A 26,024-nucleotide genomic window follows, 5' to 3' on the forward strand; every position below is an offset into this window, starting at 1 on the left:
ATAATGGCACAAATGCTTGGTCTTTAAGTTTTGTGTTGCAAATTTTTCCCTGTAAAGCTAATACATTCTGGAGTTGACTTTTAGCATAGTAAAACATTTGGGTGAGAAATTGGCAAAAACTGAAGTTTGACTGCACATAAAGAAACTTAACCACAAAACATCCAGCTCCAAGGACTTTACTATCTCACTGGAGGCCAGACAGAGAGCATGTCTGCATTAACATCATGGAGATGCAAAAATAAGCAGCTAATGAGCAAGACGTTTTTAGTTTCTCACTTTTGACATGAAATCAATCAAAAATAGCTCCAGGTGTACACTCTAGAACCGTACCTAGGTGCTGGACTGGAACATCATCCTTTTTTTTTTTTTTTTTTTTTAAGTCTTCAAAATGAAGAATCTCTAGATGATTGATTATTCTAATGCTTGGCATATATCTGCGTTTCAAGACAGCTGAAGGGAAATAGTGATCTAAGGGCGAAAAAAGTCACCAGTACAAAAAAACCTGATGTCCTATAGCAGGAATAGATCCTACCACATTAGCCAGAAATATCCCTAGACTTGGCAAACTAAAATACTACATAAAATCTTTGGATAATACAAACTGTTCAGTTACTAGGTTAATAATCCATTAAAATCTGTGCTGTGTCTTTGACAGTTAGTAATTTAATTCAGCCACAGCGTAAAACTTACATAAATATTGCTGTGTTCCTCAACATTTTTTTAAAAAGTTTTTTACATATTTTGATTATCCTCTAATTGATCACTGCCACCATCTAATCAAAGATTAGATCTCCTAGCAGGTCCAACACAATGGTGGAAAATAAGAATATATAAAGTTATTGTGCAGTAGCTATTGGCAGATTTGACTTTTTAATTACTTCCAAAGTACATTCAGCTTTAGAAAACACTAGATCTATCAAATTTTTCATATATAAACTTGTTTTTATGAGATCCATTGATATAATACAAAGACAAATCAGCTTGAATCTAATTGGAACCAGCATAACATTTCCATACATTTACAAATCCTGTCTGAGCTGTGAAATAGACCACATACTGATTGTTGTTCATGGGAACAAATACTGTGTAGCAGAGAAACAGATTTGATAACACAATACCTGCTTCATATTACGTAGCAAAATGGCAAACATTGAATTATTTTGGACTTTATTGTACAGTAGACAAAGATGGATAGATAGGGAAGAGCTATTCTGATCATAAAACTCATGGACAGATGTGCTATTTGAAGGGCTCCAAGTACCTTTGAAATGCAGATGCTTACAGCTAAAGTGCTTCAGAAGTGACCCATGAAAAAAGAGCAACAGCTTTGAAACGTTTCCTTTTTTTTTTAGCACTTCCTGAAACATCTGCAGCCTTCAGTGTTTCTTGTGTATTCACTCCCACAAGGGAGGAGGGGAGTGGGGCAGAAAGCCAACTAGCACTCTTATGTGCACTATCTTTGGGAGACTTACTGTATGCCTTCACTGCCATTTTGAAGTTCTCTGTAATTTGGGGTCCTTCAAATGCATGTCCATCTATCCTCAAAATTCATTCCCATACATGTACCAGGTTCTTGGTTCCTCCTAGGCTGTCAGATGCAAAGATGGACAGAGGAGGGAAGCTTTTAAGCCATCTTTTAGCCCCTCTTTTGTCTTGTTTGGCTTCCAGCATAAATTTGAATAGGCACAATGGCTGTTCTTGACCCATGCTTATCAGCTGGTTTACCAACTAGTAGTTGCTGAAGTCATCAAAACCTGCAAATTTCTCTTCAAGCAAAATCAAAGATCATATGGTAGAGGGATTTGGTCAAACGAGCTCTGGCTCTAGTGTATTTAATATAATTATGGCCCTATTATTGTCTAGTAGTTTTGTTAATTATGGAACCTGGGATGTTTGAGTTCTCTTCCAAATTATGACCTTTTATTGACCATCTGTTAGCTTATTTAGTATGGTACTAAAATGTGCTTTGAGAAACTTGGTGAAAGGTGTTCATGTTTACAATTCAAAGCTTCTATTTTAATATATATTTAGATATTTTTAAGACTTTCTTGATACAGCTGGATTTGTTTATCTCGTAACCTGGAGTAAAAATGTAGTATGGAAAACTGATTTCAGTAGCTTGATTTTTAGGTATGCACAGCATTTTTCACTATTTCTTGTTGTATTAGTTAATCACAGAAAATGGTGTGTTTGGTGCCTAAGGCAAAAGATGCTCTACATATTCCAGGCCAGTCCACTCACTTTAATGTAGCACCAAATTACTCTGGCACTTCTGTTGTCACAGAGTAGACAAGATAATTTTCTCATTTTGAATGGAATTTAAGAAATTGCAAAAACCTGTTTAACCCTCATCCATTCTCATAAAACCATAACCATTGTTGTTCTCATAGGCTAAGTTGAGACCAACAATGTGGAATTGCAGGGTAGCAGGGGGTAACTTGTTACCCCACCCACATGAACAAAATGGAACCAGTGACAACAGTATAAATGTACCAAAAACTATTTATTAAACGTGCAGATTGCTTAAAAGAGTATTTATGATGATTTGAACCCAAAATATTATTTAACTAGAACTCTAAAACTTGTTTTTAGTTTCAAAATGTGAATGAATAATTTGCTAAGTCTGCAGTTCACGCTGTTTTCAAACTAACAGTTACTTCCAAAAACATTTCCTAACTGTTTTAACTAAATATTGCATTCCTCACAAAGCAGCAGTGATGTACTGTGGTGCACACAAGCAAATCACTTACAATCTTTGCATCGTTTCTGTGTTTTGTGGTCATCTGTCCTTGGACAAAAAACACAATGTCCACTCATGCTTGCAAAAGGTTCTACTTGAGTGCATCGTGGCAATTTGTAATTTGGGGCAGTCATACTATTCTTGACAGACATAGACAGATTACGTGTATCCATCATTCTTTGTTTTATTTGTCTGTCGATCAGCTGTTCTCCAAGCTCCTGCAAGAAAAAGTGCCATCTTCTTAAATGTGATCTTTGCTTCCAGTTTGTATTGTGTCCTTGCCAAATGATGAGGCTGGCAATGGGCAGCCACATTCTGCATATCGAAAAAGTGTCATTGGCCACCCGTTGATTTTTCAGTCTGCAGGTGGTCATATAGACTAAGTGGTCAAGGTTATCCACCCCACCCTTGTTTTTATTGTAGTCATGGATGTTGTCTGGCTTTCTTTGCTCTGCACCCACTGACAGGTCATGGTGTGTGTTTGACAGCAACAGAACAACTTTGGACTTCTTTGAAACATAGGAAACTAGGGTGAGTTCCCCATCAAAAGCAAAAATGGATGAAAAAGTTTCCCTTCTTCGATTTGCTTATATTTCGTTTGGGATATCGGTTTTGTTTTTCTGAATCGTACCCATATAGGTAAATTCCTGCTGTAACAGTCCTTCTGCCAGGTCAGTACTTGTGAAGAAATCGTCACCCACAATATTCCTTCCCGTCTTGTACCAGGGACGAACCAATTTTTCAATGACCTGGGTACCAAGGTTACCTTGGCATGGAGCTTCTGGTTGCTTGCCCAGGTAGATGTCTCCATACAAGGAGATTGATGCTGCTGCATCGCAGCATCACCGAATTTTCAAGCCATATTTGGCAGGCTTGCTGGGCCTATACGGTCTGAAGGGACACAGCGACCTCTGAACACAGTGAGTTGCTCATCAACCATCAGGGGTATTCCTGGAATATACCAGTTCCTGAGCTGCTCCATAAATTGTGTCCAAATACCTCTGAAGGCAGCAAGCTTGTCTACAGCTCTCCTTTCCTCACTTGTCAGTTTGTTGTCAAATCTCAGGTAGCTGTTAATTTGACAGAATCATTTTAAACTCATGGTGGCACGGAAGCACGGACATTTGGTGCGTTGCTCCCACAACTCCTCCAGTGCCTTGTGACTACCGTGGTATAGACCACTCAGCAGTAGGAGGCCAATGTATGGTTTCAGCTGTTTCATCCAGCTTTTCACACTCCTTTCCATTTTCAGGATGGCTGTCATTCCACTCCCTGAATCTTCTTTCTGCCTCTTTGTTTGTTTCTCTTTTAGGTCAGGATATCTTGTGAGAAACAGGTGGAACGTTTCCACCACTGTGTCTTTATTACTTTCTCTTGTTGGCCCAGCACTTTCATGGACTATGTCCTTGGCTGATCTCCAATGATGTATTAGCTGTGGAATTTTTTCCCACGCTCTGCCATTCCTTTCTGTAAAGGTGTCATCATCTGAAGTGTTTTCTGGGGGTGATGGCAGTGGTGCTGCTCCGTGTCCTGCTGTAGCTCTCCTCGGTCTGCCACAGTGGCCCTGGGCTGGTCCTCTTCCCTTTCCCACTGGAAGTGTTGGTATCACTTCTGCTTGTGGCACTAACTCCTCCTCATCTGATCTGAATGCATCTTCCATAGATGCATGGTCTTCTTGCTCTGAACAGTCTCCCATATCTGGAATAAAGTCAGCATCCTCACTGCCTTGGGATAAGATTTCATCAGTGGACGTGTCGCTGTCATCCCCGGTTACCTGTGCAAGACAGGCTTCAGCACTGAGTATGTGCTGCCTTCTCATCCTGGACTGCAGAAAAAATAGAAAAAATTGATTACTGCTGAATGCATATAAGTAACTATCAAAGACAAGGCTGTCCACCTATGCTGTGACAGAAGCAATTCTGCCCTGCCTCTCCTCCTGGGCAAAGAAGCCAGAGACCAACATCTACCCTTTGCAGGCAGACCGAATGTGGGTGGATGCTGTTTGTAAACCACACATGCAGGGGGTTACTGAGAGCAGGTAAAATGGGCATGGGGATGTCAAGCCCTTACTGTTGAGGTGGGCTTCATGTCTTCACTTCCAGCAAAGGCAGGGCAAAAAGGAGAGCAGAGGTGGATTTGGGTGTGGCAAAGGGTTTGTTTGGGGGGTTTTTTGTGGCAAAGGGCAGGGTGTTTTGATGAACTTGCAGCCTGCAAAAGGGATTACCATATTTTCTGCAAAAGCAGAGTGGAGGATGACCATCCACTAGTTATCATGGATACCTGAAGTGGACATGAATGAGGTGTGAATGAATGCTGACCTTTCAGATGCATCCACTCAAAGTGGCCAAACAGGCCTGTCGTTTATACAGCAATTGCATTGGGGTAACAAGTTACCCCAATGCCTTAACATGGGCTATGGGTAAGTTGTTATATGGAAAAACGCATTCATACCTGGGGTTGCATGTTACCCTCGGCAGTTTTTCATCCACAGAGAGCAAACCATTCATGTAAGATGGCTGTTCTTTGGGGATATTGTACACTGCGGTGCCAGTGACAGTGTCCTAAAAAGAAAAAAAAAATAGAATTGATTAACTTTAAGTTACTGCACAAAATATGTGTCTGGGGTAGGAAATTACCCCATGGGAATGTCTGAAGGTTAAGGGTTTAGGGAAGTGTAACTGGTGAATTAGTTTGTCTGAATGGCTTGCAGAGATGTGTTAAAGATGATTACACAAGGGATAATACTTAACGTTTGGCTGTGCTGTGCAGGTAGTGATATTATTTAACTAGTGTTAAGGACTGGAAGAGTGCAGTGAAGCTGGTTCGCTTGGTAACAGCTTCTGTTATGTGTTATATTCCTTTGTGAGGGGGTCTTGTGTGGGGATGGGTGCAGTACTGCCTTCATCTGACTTTAACTGAATAGGTGCTAAAGGATTTCACTATTACATTTGCGGGACTGGATGATCTTCATCCGAGAGTGCTGAAGGAGCTGGCCGAATTCATTTCAGAACCCCTGGCGAAACTCTTCCACAACTCGTGGCACTCTGGAGAAGTCCCTGAGGACTGGACAAAAGCCAATGTGCCCATCCACAAGAAGGGCAGGAGGGAGGACCTGGGTAACTAGAAGCCAATCAGCCTAACTTCCATCCTAGGAAAAATCCTAAAAAACTTCATCAAGGAGTCTATCTGCGATAAGCTTGCAGAAAGTAAGATTCTGAATGGCAGCCATGTCACGAGCAGATCTTACCTTGCCAACCTCATCTTCTATGGCCAGGTAACTCACCACCTGGACACGAGAGCAGGTTGACATTGTATACCTTGACTTACAAAAGGCCTTTGATTTAGTATCCCACAATGTCCTCACGAGAAAATTGGAGGATTGTGGGCTTAACTCCAAGACAGTCAGGTGGGTGAGAAACTGGCTGCAGGATGGAACCCAGAGAACTGTAGTGAATGGATCTGTCATCCTGGTGAGAAATGGGCAGTGGTGTCCCACAGGGGTTGGTGCTCGGTCCGGTACTTTTCAACATCTTTAGTGATTTGGATGTGAGGGTGAAGAGCTCACTAGCCAAGTTCGTGGACAGCACTAAGTTATGGGGGAGCGTGATCACGCTTGAAGATAGGCTACAGACACAGGCGGAACTAGACAGCTTAGCAAGTTGGGCGGAATCAGAATCTGATGAAGTTCAGCATTGAGAAATGTAAAGTGCTCCACCTTGGGATGAACAACCCCCAACATACGTACAGGCTTGGCAGAACCAAAGTGACTAGCATCATGAATTAAGGGAACTTGGGGGTAATAGTAGACCACAGTAGGAATATGAGCTGGCCAGATGTAGCCAGTAGAGCAAATAATACTCTGGCGTGCATGAATTGATGCATCTCCAGCAAAACCAGGAAGTGATTATTCTGTTCTACTCGGCACTGATGAGATGGCAGCTGGAGTACTGCATCAAGTTCTGGGCACCATGCTTTAAGAAGGAGGTGGACAAGCTCAAGAGAGTCCAAAGAAGATCCACCCATATGATCAGAGTCTTAAAAGGCAAGCCATATGAAAGGCTGAGGGATGAGGGAAAGGATGAGGGGTCTGGGACTCTTCAGCCTGAGGAAAAGAAGGCTGAGAGGGGACCTGGTAGCAGCTTACCGCTACACTAGGGGAGTACATCAAGAGCTTGGTGAGCAACTGTTTACCAGGGCACCCTAGGGAAAAACAAGGAGTAATGGCTGCAAACTCCTGGAAGATCAATTCAGGCTCAACATTACGAAAAACTTCTTCGTAGTCATGCTGTCCAGACTGTGGAATAAGCTCCCTTCAGAGGTGGTGCAATCGCTTACTCTGGAAATCTTCAAGAGGAGACTGGATGGTCACCTTGCTGGGGTCACCTGATCCCTAGTCATTTTTACTGCTTAGTAAAGGGTGCTGGGCCCGATGATCTTCCAAGATCCCTTCTGGCCTTACAGTCTATGAATGTCAGGGGTTGTCAACCAGGGGTACGCGTACCCCTAGGGGTACTTTGAAAGGTCCCAGTGGGTACGCGGGGGTGGGTGGGGATGGAGTGCTGCCACCCTGCGCTGCTGCCTCACAGACAAAGGAGCAGGGCGAAAGCAGGGCTGCACAGACACCGCACTGCTGCCACTTGCCATGCCCCTGCTCGGGATTGGGTTGCTCACTACCCCCCTCGTGGGGGTTCACTTACTAAAAAGGGGGCTGCTGGGGGTATACTTATTAAAAAGGATTGAAAACCCTTGCATTATATGGATGGTTGTTTCCATTCAAATGTAATGTTTTCATGGCTCTCAAAAAGGTTTTATATACTTAGCCTTTAGATTTCGTTAACAATGAAAAACGAGAATTCTTGTCCCTGTTAAAACCAAGTTCCAAGTTCTGCTATTGGCTTGACTGACTTGCTCAGCAGCTTGGGACATATTATTTAAGCTCTCCCTCATTTACAGAATGGTGTCTTTGGCTGTACTGACTGTTTGTCACTTTCAAAAAACTAATCAATCTAAAACAAGGCAGAAATCTGCCTTACTGCTGACCTAGCCCAGTGTTTCCCAACATTTTCCAACCCAAGGCACACTTACATAAATAAAATTTTTCTGCAGCACACCTGTTAAGGCATTCCCCACTCTCATATCTATTGTAACTTATTGCCATGGCAATATTCCGCGGTGCACCTGTTCATTTTTGACGGCACACTTCTGTGCCGCAGCACCCTGGTTGGGAAACACTGACCTAGCCTCCTCTGAAATGTTGTCTCTAACTCTAAATTTCTACCTTTTAAACATGTATTTGACACTGAATTGATTTTTGATATTGATATAGATGAAAAACATGAAATGAAAAGTTACTATATGAAATGTGGGTCCATTTTAACTAGGATAAGGCTGCTAAGCAGGCCTTAAAGGGTTGGACAGTTACTTCAGCTGGCAGACCACTTAATGTGTTTTGGAGGGCCATGCACAAAATCTTTTTCAGAAGATACAATTTTAACAAATCATAGATAAAAAAAACAAACAAATCCTGTACTAAAAATAAAACATGTATTGCAACCCCTGGCATGTATGTCGGAGCATGCCACAAGGGTGTTTTGCTTTTTGTAAGTGCCTTGGTGTAGACAACAGGATACGGACTGGGGCTGCATTGACATAATAAGGATTGGGCCCCTTGCAGCTCCCCTTCTGTCTGCCTGGAGGTGCTCGTACATCTGCTGCTGGCAACAAGCCTGTAGGACCTGGGCATGGTGGGAGGGAAGAAGCCCCCTGGGGCGGGTAAGACTGACCACCCTCCTTTCCCTTCCCTGTTCCATTTGTAGGTAACAATACAGGCTATATTACAGTAACCCAGTTCTTCTAGCATTATAATCATCATTCTGAAATTGCTGTCTTTCACAGGCCTTTTCTTGACATGGTATATAATGCACTGGACTGTACTGAAGATGACTATTATGCCCTCTTTGTACTTTGTCTCCTATATGCAATGTCTCACAATAAAGGTAAGAGAGGTAATTTTGTATACTCATAATGTCTTTTCCCCAGAGAAGAAAATGAAATGATGCTTGACTCAGTGGCTTTAGTTTGGTAAGGTTGTGGTAGGATTTTTTTTCTAGGTACTTTAGCCACAAGAACTAACCCCTCCTAAACCCCTCCTATTTTTCAAAGAATGCTGTGTGTAGATTGTGCCATTTTTCTCTAGTAAATTTCCTAGAACTGCAACTGAATGCTTCATTTTTACTTAGATTAAGTCACTTGAATTTAGTGCTCTAAATGGTACTAAACCAATTCCATTCAGTACAATAAATACGTGAGGATCATCTAAATACAGACTAGTGAGACTCCAACTTGGCGGTATTTTGACATTTGTTTGGGTTTATATAACTGTATTATGTGTAAGCCAAGGGAGAATCAAGCTGTTCATTTTGGAAGAGTACTATGTTCATTGCTGTAAACTATCAAGAGACAAAGATTTTTGTCTATTGCCCACACAAATCTTTGCTTCTCACATATTTCCTAGCCCATCACAGCTGTAACATTGCTTCAGCACTACCAAAACAAGCTGTCAAATCATTTTTGTTAATGGTACCCAATTATGTGAGTATTCAACATCCACTACATATGTTGTACCATAGTTGTTTGAACTGTACGGCGTTTGTGAAGATTATTTCACTGGGATTAAATAACCTGTTCCTTGCATGCACAGAATTCACTTTGGACTTCAATAGATCATGTCAGATAAAATGCTGCAAACATTGTTTGTATCACATAAAGCTGAATGTCTATGTTATGTAAAGGTTTTGATAGAAATATTGACACATGATAATTATAATAAACTTGCTCATCTAAATGAGTTTTCATGTTTCCAGTGGAACATTTTACTTGCATCTCTTAAAACATGCTAAATAAAAAATTCAGCTTCAACAAGTGGACTTTTATTGAATTTCAGTTTCCCGCTCCTGAAATAGACTTAAATTATAACTGGAAATAAATTTTGAACAGAAGGATTTAAGGCAATAGTGCCTCAACATAAGGGTATTGATATGGTATGTGAGGGCATTTTTCTTAACACCTTTTTTTAAAGGTTCAGAGAAGAAAAAGAAAAGTGAATCAACAGAGAAGTCTTGGAAAGCGAGGGTGACGACTATATGTTTAAATATTTTTGTATTAGTTTCCTTTGTCATAGTTAAGTTAGTTGGGTTCTAGTCTGCAGTTCCAGTGGAGTGCACTTTGTGGGGCTTTGTGTGGGCAGGCTTTACTGTGGATAATCCTTATAACTAGATCTCTGAGAGAGCCATTATTGGCTCTTCACTGTCATTTGCGGTCTGGTTCTCCAATAGGGACACAGAAAATATCCGTTTAACCTCTTCTGATTTATATCAGTTAAGTGGTTAACTGGTAGCTCATGTCTAGTTTAGTGACCTCCAGCAGGAATGGCCGCACATCCTTATGTTTTCACTCTGCTCCTGGCACTGTGTGGGCATCAGGCCACTGGTGAGGAGCCATGGGCAGGGGGTGGCAGGTGCAGCTGAGCCACTAGGCAGTACTGCCTAGCTGCAGAGCCATGGCTTCCCCTTGCTTCCATGTGCTGAGGCTGCGGATGGAACCAGAGCTGTGGATCTCTCCTGTGCCCATATCTCGCTGCCACCACGGAGGAAAGAAGGGAGGGAAGTGCTGGGCTCCCCACAGGGATCAGGTGGGGTTTTTCTACCACAGCTTTGAGACTCCCAGCCATGCAGGGAATCTGCATGGTCCCCCTGAAGTGGCAGGACCTGGGCAGGGTGACTTATTCCCTGCACCTCCGACTGCACTTGTACCACTGTGATGTGGACATGGAAGTCGTCTTCATACTGCAGGGCTGGGCCCTTTCCAGTTTGCCTTGGGGTAAGGGAGAATCCAGTCCCAGTGGGACAGCCGCTGCCAGGCATGCTGCATCTTTCCTCTTTGGCTGAGCCAGCCATGTGCTCAGTCCTGCAGGTCCCGAGTGGCCCCAGCATCACGGGCAGGAAGGGGAAGGATGCAGTGTGTCCAGTGGAGGATGTCCCAGTGGGACTCCCCCCACCCCTTTCTCCTGGAGTGATCTGGGGAGAGTCCAGCAGCTGGCAGGAGATGCATGTAGCCCATTGCCTTGCCCAGGCCCTGCTACTGCAGCGGGGCCAGGCAGACCCACCATGCGGCCAGGAGTTTCACTGCTGCAGTGGGAAGACTGCTTGATCCTTGTGGGGGGCCTGGCACCTTTCTCCTTCCTTCCCTGTGGTGACAGGATCCATGCACAGGGAAGATCTGCAGCCCTGGCTCCATCTGCACCCCAGCCTCTGCCTGTGGGGGCAAGGGGAAGCTGTGGCTCTGCAGCTGGGCAGTGACCCTAGTGTCTTGGCTGCACCCATGGCTCCTGTGGAACTGATAAACCTCTTTAAAAGAAGAAAATATCCGTCCTCCTGCCCAGAAGTTGACCAGAAAAGGAGCCCCCAGAGGTGGGGGTGCTGCAGATCACCATGGAATGCAGAGACTGAGAAGAGCCAAGGTCTTGAAGCCAGAGGTCTGCCCTTTGTGAAGCTGCGTTGGGGCTGGCTGCAGGGGGTCCTCTCAGGAGGGGGAGAACAAATAAGGTTTCTATTTGGGGAAGTCCTGAGGAAGAGCTTTCCCCTTCCCCCCTGAAGGGGCAGGGAGATCTCTTTTCCTGACACTAACATGTGTAAAGTTCTGTAATACACTTTTTGAGGGTTTAGGACAGTTCAGCAGAGAAAATTTAACTAGCTGAAAACTCGTTAGAAAATTATGTTAAAGTGGTTAAAGGCTTACTTGCTGAGTGGCTCCATTTACTGCAGAACTGCTGCCGGAAAAATGGTTGATAACACAAACTTATTGTATATTAGATAGCTTGTGGATTAATATCTGGGATCTATTAGAAAAAAAAGATTTGAAAGCCTTACTTGTTCTGCAATATGCCCCACTTTGTGGCTTAGTGAAGTTTGCAGTCATAAAGCTTTAGCTTTCTACATTTGCCATTCATTTTGAAGGACGTTTATTAAAATTAGACTGCCAAGGCTTTTGGAAAATAAAGGTTTTTTTCAAAATCTTTTAATTGCAATAAGGGAAATCAGATACAGTCAGCTTTGGAACAAACATGTGAAGCTAGTTTGAAAATTACTTGAAATATATTTTCTATATTTCAAGTAACAAAAATTCTTTCTACTAGAACAGGTGAACAGGTAGGTATTTTAGAAATTCCAGCGTGGCTGACAGATATCAAAAGCAGTTACCATTCACGCTGATCCTCTAGTAGTTTATTCCATTGACAAGGTTTTGTTATTTGTAAAAAAACAAAACAAAACAAAAAACCCCACTAGAATGTTTTTGAGTGGATTCTATGCTTATCTTCTGAAAAAAGCCTCAAAATTGATTTTGGTGGGGGATTTAAATCCTTTAAGCCACCAAGGCTGATTTTAGTATTTCTTTTGCTCAGTCTGTTCTGGTGGCCTCTAGTTTGGGTTGTGAACCCAAACTGAACTAGTTTGCATTGTGGTGCCATATGTATGTCACATGGGGCTCGCTTCTATGAGTGTTATATCACTGCTCAGAACTCATGAAACTTCTTGACACCTACCCTGTAGATACAACCTCAGGTGTTGATCTTAGTTGCTCTAAATGAAGCAACTCTGACTGAAGCATGTCAGGTAACATCACTTTCTCATGCCTGCTTTAGCTGCTTTCCTTGTTAACAGTGCATCTATACATCTGTATGCTTTTTTGAATTATGATAAGTTTGGGGTACATTTTCATGGTGCAGTGTTACTATTTAGTATTATGCTTCCCCTTTATGCAACATGGACTGTCCAGTAGACTTTACAGATTTTCTGGGTTTGAAAAAGGGCAAGCTAACAAACTCCTCCTGTGATTTCTTTTTTTGTGTCCATTAATTTTGTAAATGCCAGATTTGAGCTGTAGTCAAATAGGATGGAATACTTGGTACTGAATGCCATGATCTTGATTGTCAGCGCAAATAGGATGCACATTCCTTTTGGGACTTGTGCAGGTTGGATAGATTTGACTTTTGTGGCTTGGAGGTAGGGGGATAATATCAAATGGTTACTTCTGCAGAAGTTTCTAGCAAAGCTTTGTTTACAGGAGAATCACATATGGTTTTTGCTAGCTAGCAGTGTTGGGACAAAGTGATAATGCAAAAGTGTGGGAAGAATTTCAAGTTGAAGCTAGACTCTGTCAGACCTTCAGGTGAAGATGTGATAGGATCTGATATGGAATCGCAACAATTTTTCTTTTTGCCATGTCATAGCTACATGGTAGGAAGTGCAATTGTTGCATTTTGATTGGGATCCTATTACATCATATTGCTGGTTCAGGGCAATCCCACAACAGTTCAGAATGTTTTTAAAATGCTAATTTTGTATTTGAAAGCTCTGAATTTATTTTGTAAATCATGTTTGCGCACCTAATAATGCAAACACTGAGTGGCACCTGCAACACCCTTGAAAAGATTTCAAGGCATGCCAGGGTGCTGTGTCACCACGATTTGAAGATCACTGCTGAAGAAAGTACCTAACTTCTGCATAGCAGACATTTGTTGTCATCAGCAGTGGTATGGGAACTAGACTGTTCTGCTAGTGAGTGGGCCTCAAAACATCCTGTACTGCCATTATGGTATTTATAGAACACTTAAAAATGATTCTCAAATATGCCTTTTTTTCTCTTTTTTTTGTTTTCTTTTTTGCAGTATGGTCTAGTACAGGGGTGGGCAAAATGCAGCCTGCCAGGCCATTCCATCCAGCCCACGGGGCCTCTAAAAAATTTAGAAAATTAATATTTGTCTGTCCTGGGCTGCCTGTCATGCGGCCCTCGATGGCTTGCCAAAACTCAGTAAGCGGCCCTCTGCCCAAAATAATTGCCTGCCCCTGGTCTAGTACTTCAAAATGAATAGACATTGACTAGCTCCTTGTGAACAATTTTGTATGCCTTAATCTTGCTTCAGTATTCAAAGTGTCTGGCAAAGACAGAATTTCACCAGCCAGTTATGGTGGGCATTGTGTTTGCAAAAGTAATATTCAAAGCTGTTCTAAAACATCTGTGCTTTATACAGTGCCAAGCACAACTTACCCTGTTGCAGCCACAAATTAAGTATGTACATTTTACCATAAGTGTTTTTTGTCTGGTCTGGATATGAAGTGAGACCGAAAAATGTTTCTTCCAAAAATGTGTAAATAAAGAGAAAAGTAGTTAAGTATACAGCATTGCAAATGATCTTAAATGTTTATCAACTCACTTGAACACTAGAAATTCAATAAGTGGAGTACATCATTTTTGTCTTTGGGAGCAGTATTTGTTAAGATTGCTCAGAATAAGAACCATGAACACTCAGCAGGCCTAAGCATTTTTTATTATAAAGGGTCTTACTGTACCCAGACTGTTCTGAGAACCAGCCAGTTCTGAGAAATAACTTTGCCATTTTACAGGAATAGCTTGAAAAGACATGTTCTTAATTTCTTGGTATATGCTGACGCAAAAGCCAGTGAGTTTCCAGGGGTACAGGCAACCTGGTTTGAAGGCCACTTGATCAGAACTCCAAAATGTGAAATAGCTGGTTGATAGGATTAAAGCAATTTACCACCTAACAAAAAAAACCCCATTCCTTTTGTTCTTGAGCAGAAGGCAGGGCAGGGTGCCACTTTATAGTTTAAAGTGGTAACCTGCCCTGCCTTCTGCCAAACTGAAGACTGACACAACTAACTGCCTCTTTCTGCAAGTGTTCTTAAGTTAGACTTCATTTGTGACTACTACACTTATCAGCTGGTAGCAAGTGGCATCGTCAATGTTTTATTTTGCTTTTAAGTTCAGTTTTCAAGTTTTACACCTTTAAAATTATGGGATAAAATTTTTTTTAGTTTGCATACAAATAGGTTTTGAGTCTAGGATTTTTAGAGGAATCCAAGGTATTTAGGTATTCAGATATATTCCAGTGGAGTTCGAGATTCCTTAAGATCTTTCTAAAATCCCAACCTGTAAGGGTATATCTTGTCCAGTCTCTTGTTGCTTCCATGTCTTAATCTCTAGGCATTCAGAAGTAACAGTAATACTAGCAGTTCTGTTGTTCTGCCTCGTCAAAGTGACTGTTCCAGTTTAATAATGTTTTGTCATAACAGCTTTTCTTTCTTCCCCCAAAAGGAATTGACCCAACCAAATTGGAGAGGATTCAGCTTCCAACAGAGCATGCTGAAGAGAGAAACTCGTACAACCACTTGCTTGCAGAAAGGCTCATCAGGATAATGAATTATGCTGCTCAACCAGGTAGAGGGTTTTTGATCAGTTCAACTGACTTTTGTGTAGCTATAAACTATGGAAAGATGGCACTTAGTACCCTTAACATTAAGGCTGTCAAGTCCTTTATCCTTCTGGGGAAGGAACTTGGTGCTACACGGTTTCCAGCTACCACATACTACTTGGGTAACGTGGACATCTTGCCTGTGAAAGACACGTGGTCATCTTCCATTGGAGTTGCTGCATTATTTTTATCTGAGTAATTAATGCTGTGTTCAAGATGAAGCAGGGAGGTCTGTCATACTACTGTGTTGCTAAGCCAACCATTCAGCAAGCAATGACCAGAGAGGGAGCTTCCATTTGTAATTGACTGTAGGATCTAATTTTGCAAGTCAGTGTGCTGAAATATTTCAGTCTGCCTCAATAGTCTCCTCAAACTACTGGTTAACTCTTAACTCCACATACAAATTTTTACAACCTTGTGCCCATTCCTAGGAAATTGACCTTCATTTGTTTGGCTGCAAATTTTTCAGTCTTTTTAAAAATTTTCTTTTAGGTTCAAAATTGTGTGTTTAAGTGACAGTCTATGGGGATGATTTCATAGACACTTGGGCTGGAAGGGACCCCAGAGTATCATCGAGTCCAGCCCTCTGCCCCAGGGGCAGGAAGTCAGCGGGGGTCATAGGATCCCAGCAAGATAAGCATCCAAATGTGTCTTCAAGGTGTTCAAAGTGGGTGCTTGAACTGCCTCTGGTGGCAGTCTATTCCAAACCGTGGGGGCTTGGACAGTGAAGAAGTTCTTTCTTATGTCCAGCCTGAACCGGTCACAGTGGAGTTTGTGACTGCTCGATCTTGTCATCCCTTGAGGGGCTCTGGTGAACAGTCATTCCCCCAGATACTGATGAGCACCCCGATAAGCTTATAGGTGGCCACCAGATCACCCCTGAGCCTGCTCTTTTCCAGGCTGAATAGCCCCATTGCTCTCAGCCTCTCATCATAAGGTTTGTTTTCCTGACCTCTGATCATCCGCATGGCTCTCCTCTGCACCCTCTCAAGCTTCTCCACATCCTTTTTAAATTGTGGAGCCCAAAACTGGACTCGGTACTCCAGCTGCAGCCTCACCAAGGCCGAGTACAGTGGGAGAATGATGTCCCGGGATCTGCTTGAGAAACATCTGTGGATGCAAGCCAGCGTTTTGCTTGCTTTACTAGCCTCAGCATCACACTGAAGGCTCATGTTCATCTTGTGGTCAACCATGACCCCCAAGTCCCTTTCATCTGTAGTGCTAACCAGCATAGCACTACCGAGCCTATAAGCATGGTGCAGGTTTTTCCTCCCAAGGTGGAGAACCTTGCGTTTTTCGGTGTTGAACACGATCAGGTTCTTGTCCGCCCATTTCATGAGTCTGTCTGTCCAGATCTGCCTGGATCACCCTCCTATCCTCAGGTGTGGATGCTTTCCTTGATTTCTTACAGCTCCAAATTTCACTCTAATTTGGAGTGCTTTGAATTCAGAGTGCACTTTAAATAGTACGTCTGTCCAAGGCCTTAAGCTGTGCCAAGCCACATGTTCTGAGAGTGCATATGCTTGCAGAAGGAAGGGATACATTTCATTTCCCCTGTTTAAATAAAAAGCATGTCCATTCCATCATAGAATCATAGGGCTGGAAGGGACCCCAAAGGATCATCGGGTCCAGCCCCCTGTATGAGCAGGAAGAACATCTGGGATCAGACGACCCCAGCCAGATGACCATCCAGTCTTCTCTTGAAGACCTCTAGGCTAGATGATTGCAGCAACTCTGGGGGAACTTGTTCCATAATCTGGGCACCCTAGTTGCAAAGAAGTTTTTCCTAATGTTTAGCCTGAAACTATCTTCCAGGAGTTTGTGGCTGTTGTTTCTAGCTTTCCCCCAGGGCGCCCTGGTGAGCAGTTGTTCACTGAGCCCCTGATGTACACCTCTGATATAGCAGTAAGCCACAATCAGGTCCCTTCTTAGCCTGCTTTTCTTTAGGCTGAAGAGTCCAAGATCCCTCAGCCTCTCCTCGTATGGCTTACCATGCAAGTCCCTGATTATGCACGTGGCCTTTCTCTGGACCCTCTCGAGCTTATGATATAATACGGTTTGCCCAGTAGTGTTGCTTTAGGGATTTTGAATTGCTTCATCCCTATTTTATTTTCCCCTTCCCCTGCCAACACACCTCCAGATGCTCTGGAGAATGGTGGGGTGGGGTTCAGTTGGCTTTATCTTTTTTGATCCATTCTTTCTCCCTCTACAACTTTTGAAGGTGTGCCTCTGAACTCAGTGCTGCAGAGAAAAGACCTAGGGGTTATAGTAGACCATAAGCTGAGTGTGAGCCAACAGTGTGCTCTTCTTGCTAGAAAAGGCCATTAGCATACTGGGTTGTACGAACAGGCATACAGCTTGCAAATCAAGGGAAGTGATTCTGCTGTTCTGTTTGGCACTGGTGAGATCTCAGCTGGAGTACTGTCTAGGTTTGGCTCCCACACTTCAAGAAGCCTGTGAACAGGTTGGAAAGAGCCTAACAGAGAACAATAAAAATGATTCGAGATCTGGAGAGCATGATGTATGGGGAAAGACTGAAAGTACTAGGGTTACTTAGTCTGGGGAAGAGAAGATAGAGGGGGAGATTTTATAAGTCTTCAAATATCTGAAGGGTGGTTACAGAGAGGCAGGAGATAGCCTTTTCTCTGTTGCTGTAAGATACCGGACTCGGAGCAATGGTCTCAAGATGAAGCAGAGGAAATTGTTAGGTTGGAGGTTAGGAAGAGCCTCCTTACCATGAGGGTGATCAAGTATTGGAACAGGCTACCTAGTGAGGTTGTGAAATCTCCATTCCAGGAAATTTTCAAGAGTAGGATGGGCAGACACTTGGCTTGGAATAGGTTAGTCACAGGTGATTTGCCTTGATCAGGGGACTGGACTCTGCAAGGTCCCTTCCAGGCCTACTTCCCTATAGTTAATCATAACTAACCACATAAATATGAGTCTATGTTCGTGACTCAGGTTACCTCTGTTCCAAAACCATTTCCTTCTGTATAAAGTCTTGGTTCTTCTGATATCTGCTCATGAATGCAAGCTGTTACTTTTAGATGAGTGTGGTCACAGCAGAGCTACTGAGCAATTGCTTCCAAAAATCCAAAAACAGTCTCAATTCTGCACAAAATCACTATCTTCCCTGAGTCATGCACAGCCTGAGGGTTTGCTTTGACCTTGCTCTCCCTAGATACCCATATAGAGGCCACATGTGAACCTTATACGTTTTATTCCGCAAAACCTTTATTATATGAGGTCCTCATTTTAACATGAGGGCTTACCCAATCCTTATCTTGCATTTGTAGATTATAGTTTTGACTCCCTTAGTCTTGCAACAGCATTTCTAATTAATATTTTTCCAGGCTCATTACATTATCCTTGCTGCTGTCACCTTTCCATCATGTCAAACACCAATTGCCTTGCCTTGCTTTTAAGGCCACTCACAGGCTATCCTCCTCCTACCTGTTTTCCATAAGTTATTTGGATATCAGTACTCACAACTGCTCAGCCATTGATGCCAACCTGTACTGCTTTTACTTATCAGTTTTTCAAGCCAGCACTCCTATCTTCCACTCTGTTATCCTCATTCATGGAAAGAACACACCATAAACTCCTTATCCTACTTCCAATTTTTCCTTAAAATTCTAGAAATTTTAAACTTTTTAAACTTCTGTTACTTGATGCAGTCTGGCTTAGCTTCAGGTCAAAACACTTGGCTTTTAGTAGCATTTTACACACTCTAGAGGACAGTTTTCCTTTAACAGATTACTTTTACCAAAGACAAAAATGATATAGGGTGCTTTGCAAGATTATAATCTTGGTGTCTACGTGCTTATTAAGAAAACATGGTATGGTACTGTGTGGCACTGGTGAGTGCAGTTTAATATGGTATGTGGCAGTTTGAAGCGGTGGGGAAAGGAGGCAACCCATGAAAAGTTTTTGATAATGAATAAATACCTGTATGCTGGAATTAATAATTTTTCTTTCTTTAGATGGAAAAATCCGTTTGGCAACATTAGAACTTGGCTGTCTGTTACTTAAGCAGCTGGTATTATCTAAAAGTGGCAGTATTATAAAAGATGTTCATCTTGCTTGCCTTGAGGTAGGTATATTGTATACTTGGATTGGTAAATGGTTACTAGGTTGTCTTTCTTAAGGAAGAGTTCTCAGTGTTTGATGCTTACAGGACCAATACTTAAGGGTGGTTATCATAACAACTGGACATGAGCTAAAACTGTAAATAGTTGTCCTGTTAAGTTTAACTACTAAACCAGTTTCATTTAGGTAGACTTGTATAATTTATTTGAAGAATTAGAAGTTAGAACTATAAGTTCTCTGTTCTGCTGTTGCTTTATTTTGTGCACTCTGTGGGCCCAAAGTATATGCATGTAAGTAGCCTTTAAACCCAAGTGATAAATTGATATGAAACTAAGATTGGTTAGATTAAAAGGATTTTGTGACTGCAGGTTTTGTGGGCTGTGGTGTTAAAGCCTATTTACTGGACAAGCTTTCTTTTGAAAGTTTTAGGTTGATTGACAGTAAATTGATTATTTAATTGGAGCATAACTGATGTTCCATGTTTATGCACTCCTTTTAGGGGGCCAGAGAAGAAAGCGTTCATCTCCTTCGGCGTTTCTATAAGGTATGTATTTATGAATTTAAGGATAAAAATAATAGTCTTACTATAAATATTCCATCTTCCAGTGTGGTCTAGAATATCCTTCTCCCTGCTTTCTTTTCTCCCTTCCTGTGTGTGGGCATATGTGAGTAAAAATATATATTTTGTTTTCTGTGCTTATATAAAACATATAAGGAAAGATACTATTTAATACTGGGGATTAAAGAGTTTTGTCCATGTTGAGCCACCAGGCATGAGTTTTGAGGTGAGGGAGGAACTCCATATTTGTGATACAGAAGGAATTATTACACTGGCAGGTGTTTCTTGGAAATGATTCAGAAGCTAGGACTTGAATTTATAAGCCAAAATTCAGGTGAGGTGTCAAAGTACGTGTCTATATCATATAGGGTTTGCATTTATTTCCTGTTTCATTGACTCAAATCTGAAACAAAACTTCACTTATCAGACTTTCAGAATTAATCGGACACGAGGTTATTTATGGCACTATTTCCTCAGCATTCATTTTCCCTCTTAGTGTCTCAAATATTTCTTCTTTCTCCATTTAAGGCTATACACAGGCATAGCTTTTAACCACTTTAATAGGGAAGGAGGAGTTCCTACTCCAAGCCACACATCAGCTGTCATGATGCAACTGTTACCTCTGCATGCTCCTGAGGCCATGCGAGTGAGCTGTATCATTAATTTTAACCCTGTTTTGTTCAATTAACATTGCATGCAATTAACATTACAACAGACTTGCTATGCTTGCATTGCTATAGGCGTGTGCAAAGGTTGACATCTTCAGCAGTCCCTTGCAGTTGAGAATGATTGATTGTCTTCCATGGTTGTCTTATATGTGGGTCTGAAGATGCCTGACAAGGCCAATACAGGATCAACAGATTCTACTGTAAGTCGGGCACATCTTTCCATACAGGGTGGGTGCTTCCGTATTCTTGATTTGGCTCATGACACACTGTTTATTCCACTTCCGCTCTTTCACCTCCTTGTGTTGTCATAATGTTTCAAAGTACTGAGATCCTTTCAGCAGACCCTTCCTCCATTTGGGGCAATCTTGGGCAGCAGCAGCCTCCCATGAGTTGATGTCTATGTTGCATTTTTTCAAGTTGGCCTTGCGTACGCTCTTGAAATTCTTTCCCTGCCCTCCTCTTGAGCATACACCCTGACTGAGCTGGAAGAATAAAACGTGCCTTTAGAGTCTGGAGTGGGACATCCAGATGACATGGCCAGCCCAGCAAAGTTGATATTGGATGATCCTTGCCTCAATACTTGTGGTATTTGCTTGCAAGACAACACTAATGTTGGCGAGTTTATCTTTCCACTGGATTTGAAGGATCTTCTGCAGACACAGTTTGGTGGTACTTCTGTAATGACTTGCGGGATCTCCTGTATATTGTCTGTCTCAGCTCAGTACGGTAAGGTGGGGATCACAACTGCTTGATAAACCATGAGCTTGGTTTCAGATCTGATGTTGTGACCTTTTGAACACCTGTTGTCCAGAGGTTGCACTTCTGCAGTTAAGGGAATGTTGGATTTCTTCGTTGATGTCAGCCTTCTGAGAGACATAGTTTCTGAGGTATGGGAAGTACTCTATGTTCTCCAGTCTCACCATGAATCTGACTTACTGTTGATGGAGGACCTTTAGTCTTCTGAATGTTAAGCATCAGCCCCATTTTCTCATATGCCTTGGTAAAGATGTCAGCAACTGCCTGAATGTCTGCTTCCAAATGAGCACATGGAGCTTGATGATTTGAGGTTGGAGTGAACTTGGTTTTGGCTTTGAGTCAACTGAACTTAAGCAGTACATCATTTCATTTAGTAGTTCAGCTCCACTCTGACTGGAAGTTTGGTGGTCAGATCATGTTAAGAAATATTGAAAAGAGCATTGGAGTGATGACACAGCCTTGCTTAACTCCCATCATAACCTCAAAGGGATCTGTGATAGATTTGTTACTGAGAACCACCTCTCACATACTGTCATGGAGCAGGAAAAGAATGGTGATTATTTCTGTGGCATCTGTACTTCAGAAAGCTCCTCCGTAGCACTTTTCAAAGGGTTTCATGAGGTCAAAGAAAACCATGTAGAGTGGTTTGTGTTCCTGGATTTTTCCCTGCAGCTGATGAGCTGTGAAGATCATGTCAGTTGTGCCTCTTGATGCCCTAAACCCACACAGAGATTCTGGGAGGAGTTCTTTACCAAGGGGAAGGAGATGGTTCAGGAGGGTTCTTGCAATAATCTTTCCTGTGGTGGACAGCAAGGCCGTCTCTAATTTTCAATCAGACTTGTCTCCTTTCTTGAAGATTGTCACAATCACGATGTCCCTGAGATCATCTGGGATTTCCATATCATTCCAAATCCTTAAAATGAGGGCATGGAGCTATGATATAAGCTGCTTCTCCCCCCTGCTGAAGATTGCATGCAGCCATAACAGTTGCATGGTAACAGTTCATGCCCTATCTTATTTGATAACAATACATTTTTTAAATCTGTCTGTACCTAAAACAACACATTTCCAACACTTCATTCCTCTCAGTGTAGTGTAAGTAAAAGATGAGGTTTGAAATATGAGCATTTTGGACATTTTAACTCCTAAGTAATGAACTGTGATGTCATGTTAAATATTCCATAATGATTAACAAACACTGCACTTTTATCCCTATGTTAGCTAAGGAGAGTTTTAAGAATCGCTGAAAGATGATACAGGATTTCTTTTTTGGTTTTTAATTTATCATAGGCCACTAATACATGTGTAAAGAAAAATAGGTGGCACGAGCAAGTGTTTATAATACATACGTTTTTTATGAGAAATAAATATTTCATTTTTTTTTTAAAGGGAGAAGAAATTTTTCTAGATATGTTTGAAGACGAATACCGGAGTATGACAGTAAGTAACTAGGAAACAGTGAGGTGTTTGTTTCTTGAATTGGAAGAAATTAATGTGTTTGTCTTTAATTGTGTGTTTTTGTTTGCTCTCAATACTGTGCGTGTGTATGTAGCTCCTCTACCTAAAAATTGACAAGATTTTATTAACCCTCCCCTTCCCCCCAGGTATTATATAAAAAAATCATATATGGAGAATTACCTCTTATCCCTTAGGAACTGTGGCACTGCTTAACTGTAGAAACAGTTGGAAGGATTTTTCACATCCTACTTTCCTCCTCTTAGGGATATATAATGTAGGAATAAATAACCAGTAACTCTACTTTCAATGCAGGATTCCAGTTTGGGTAAGTACTTCTCTCCTTGAATAGGGAATGGAATCATAATGAGTAAACAACACCTAAAATTCTTGAAGTGTTAGAATCATAGAAAGTTAGGGTTGGGGGGGACCTCAGGAGGTCATCTAGTCCAACCGCCTGCTCGAAGCAGGACCATTCCCAACCAGATTATCCCAGCCAAAGCTTGGTCTAGCTGGGTCTTGAAAACCTCCAAGGATGCAGCTTGCACCACCTCTCTGGGTAACCTGTTCAAGTGTTTTACTCCTATCTTAGTGAGAAAATTCTTCCTAATATGTAACCTAACCTTCCCTTGCTGCAACTTGAGACCTTGTTCTGTCACTGATAACAACAGTCTAGCTTCATCCTCTAGAGCTACCCTTCAAGTAGTTAAAGGCTGCTGTCAAATCCCCCCTCAGACTTAAATAAGCCCAGTTCCCTCAGCCCTCCCTGAGGAGTCATTTGCCCCAGCCCCTGAACCATTTTCATTGCCCTCTGCTGGACACTCTCCAATTTGTCCACTTCTTTTCTGCAGTAGGGGGCCCAAAACCGAACACAGTACTCCTGGTGCGGCCTCACCAGTGCTGAATAGAAGGGAATAATCACCAGGGATCCTGGCTTTTTTTCCTTATTTAAAACAATCCCCAATTTTCACTTAAAAAAAAAAGTAACCCCAAATCCACATTTTTTTCCCCATAATTTAAATGAAACACCCAGTGTAAGCACTATAAATGAAACTGGGTATTTCATTTAAATCACAAAAAAATGTAAATTTGGGGTTACTTTTTTAAACTGAAAATTGGGGATTGTTTTAAATCCAGAGAAAACTAGGATCCCTGATAATCACTTCCCTTGACCTGCTGTCAACACACCTACCATTGCAGTCGTCTTTGCAATGAGGGCACACTGTTGTCTCGTATTCGGCTTATTGTCCGCTGTAACCCTAGGCCCTTTTCTGCACAGCTGCTGGCCAGCCAGTCAGTCCCCAGCCTGTACTGGTGCAAGGGATTGATCCATCCTGTTATACTTCTTATGTAAAGCCAGCTCCAGAATCTTGACCAACTTGCCCACGAGTTGATAATTACAGATGATTTGGTGATCTAAGCAATAGTATTAAAGGGAACTGATATTACTATGCTTAACATTGGCTAGAGGAGAAAGTCTTCTCAAAGTGCAAACCTGATTTTGGAGAGAATTGATATTTAACTAATTTAACATAGTTAATATTTTCTTAAATAGCTGCATTGTCTCTGTGTTGTTAAAACAGTACTCCAGGCTTCTTTGACTATGATCACTAATATTTTTCCCTGTTAGTAGCAGAGGGCTAAACAATTTGATAATTTGTATTTTAAAATGTAGAATTTTAGTTTTTGTTGCAGAAGGGGTTGGGGAGCCTATCAGGACAAACCTTAGAAAAAAAGTCTGTTCTGTGGAATATTGACATAACTAATCTGAAATGTAAGTCTCTAAAACCAGTAATGTAGTTCTAATTTGTATGTTAAAAAACAAAAAACACTGCTGGGTGTTTCTGTTGTTTAATTCTCTAATTTCATGTCATGAGCTGAGTATACAACTACACTTTTTTTTTTTTTTAATTCTTCAAATGCAATATGAGGGCCAGATTCTTTTTTCCCATCAGTATTGGATGTGATCCTATTGATTTTGCTGGCACTGCTTGATTCGCATTAGTGGAACTGAGAGGACTGGGTTCTGAGGGTGTGTTTATGACATGCTGGCGTTGTATCCCAGCCAGGATGCTTCCATGTATGCCCTGCTTGTGTACTTCTATTCATATGCTGTAAACCTGGGAAGAGCATTGTTGAGGCCACTCCAGGATCATCCTTCTGTTCAGAGTTATCTCACTGGTACACTTCCAGGTTTGAAGCACGAGGCGGAGCAGATGACTGAACATGCTTGGAAACATCTTGGCTGCTATATCACAGTAAAACTGTTCTCTCTGGGGAAATATAATCTTTAGTAATGGAGGTTGTGGGGTTTTATGAGCTTGTGCAACTCTGCCATTAATGGGATTGCACATGTGTCAATGATTTGTACATGGTAAACAATTCCTTTTAAGTGGAAAGAGGAACTGAATCCAGTTCACCCTGTGTATGACTGGGCTAAGAAAAGTAAATAGCTGCCATTGCATTATCCTTAGCAGATAGGATTTCAAATAGAGACTGAACCAGTATTTTGAGTAATGTGGTACCATTTCTCTATTTCAGCTTGTCAGGTTAGGACCATAGAAACTATTAGCTTCTTTCTTTTGAACTCTGGTTGTTTTTATCAGTTAGACAAGCGTGATCAACTTGGTGTTCCCTTTTTATCATCAGGGTATCTAGTTCACCGTATCAGGACTTTGCATTGCTTATGGTTTCACATTCACAATAGCATTATCATTAATTTAGAATTCTATGTTTTGTCCTGTGGTATTAAATCTGCCAGGCTTATTTCCTGAGCAACTTTAGTCTTAGGTGTGCATCTTGGCAATACTCAGACTGTGGCTATTTGCAAAAAACAAACAAACAAAGTTATCAAAGCACCATAGGTTTTTGTACCTAACTGGAATGTATTTATTGTAATTCATGTGGCTTTGTATATGTTGTCATGACTCTCTCTCTTTGGTCAACCTTAACTATTCATCTAGTTTCTGAGGAAGTCAGGGCAAAGTGTCATTATTATAGATTCCTAAGGTGTGTTACTTCTAAAGATGTAATTCTAAGCCAAGTCAGTTCTTTGTTTGCAATGAGGAAGGGTGAGGAATTCCAGATAATTTATTTTGGGAAGACAGAGAATTATAGTGCTTAAATCCTAACGTCCGTCAGCTCTGGTTTGTTTTACCACATCTAGAGCAAGCCATCACAAAATCAATAGAACTACTTCCAGTTATTTTTTGGCTACCTTGTGTTGTCCAATACAATGCTTGCTTCATTTTCTTCAGAACTCTTTGACATACTATCAGTGTACTCCCGTGTACCCAGAAATTAAATTGTAAATATATAGAGTTTGGGATTCTATTAATCTATACAGGAAGGACAGGATAGGAAGGAAAGGTGGAGGAGTAGCACTCTACATCAAGGAGGAATATACTTCCTCGTTAATTAGCAAGGGGG

At 41.7% G+C, this 26,024-nt stretch overlaps 1 protein-coding gene across 7 annotated transcripts in view; it reads left to right on the top strand.

Moving 5' to 3' along the window:
* The window catches only part of CLEC16A (C-type lectin domain family 16 member A), a 170,178-nt gene that overhangs the window by 47,669 nt on the left and 96,485 nt on the right, over positions 1 to 26,024 (top strand). For all 7 annotated transcript variants that reach the window (XM_019540107.1, XM_019540105.1, XM_019540112.1 and 4 more), the window contains exons 12-16: positions 8,636 to 8,736; positions 14,912 to 15,034; positions 19,052 to 19,161; positions 19,657 to 19,701; positions 22,530 to 22,580. In XM_019540107.1, the coding sequence (XP_019395652.1) occupies positions 8,636 to 8,736; positions 14,912 to 15,034; positions 19,052 to 19,161; positions 19,657 to 19,701; positions 22,530 to 22,580 (430 nt within the window). The remainder of the gene's footprint in view (positions 1 to 8,635; positions 8,737 to 14,911; positions 15,035 to 19,051; positions 19,162 to 19,656; positions 19,702 to 22,529; positions 22,581 to 26,024) is intronic.

This window comes from Crocodylus porosus, unplaced genomic scaffold, assembly GCF_001723895.1.
Source record: "Crocodylus porosus isolate Cpor-Errol unplaced genomic scaffold, CroPor_comp1, whole genome shotgun sequence".
Lineage (NCBI taxonomy): Eukaryota > Metazoa > Chordata > Crocodylia > Crocodylidae > Crocodylus > Crocodylus porosus.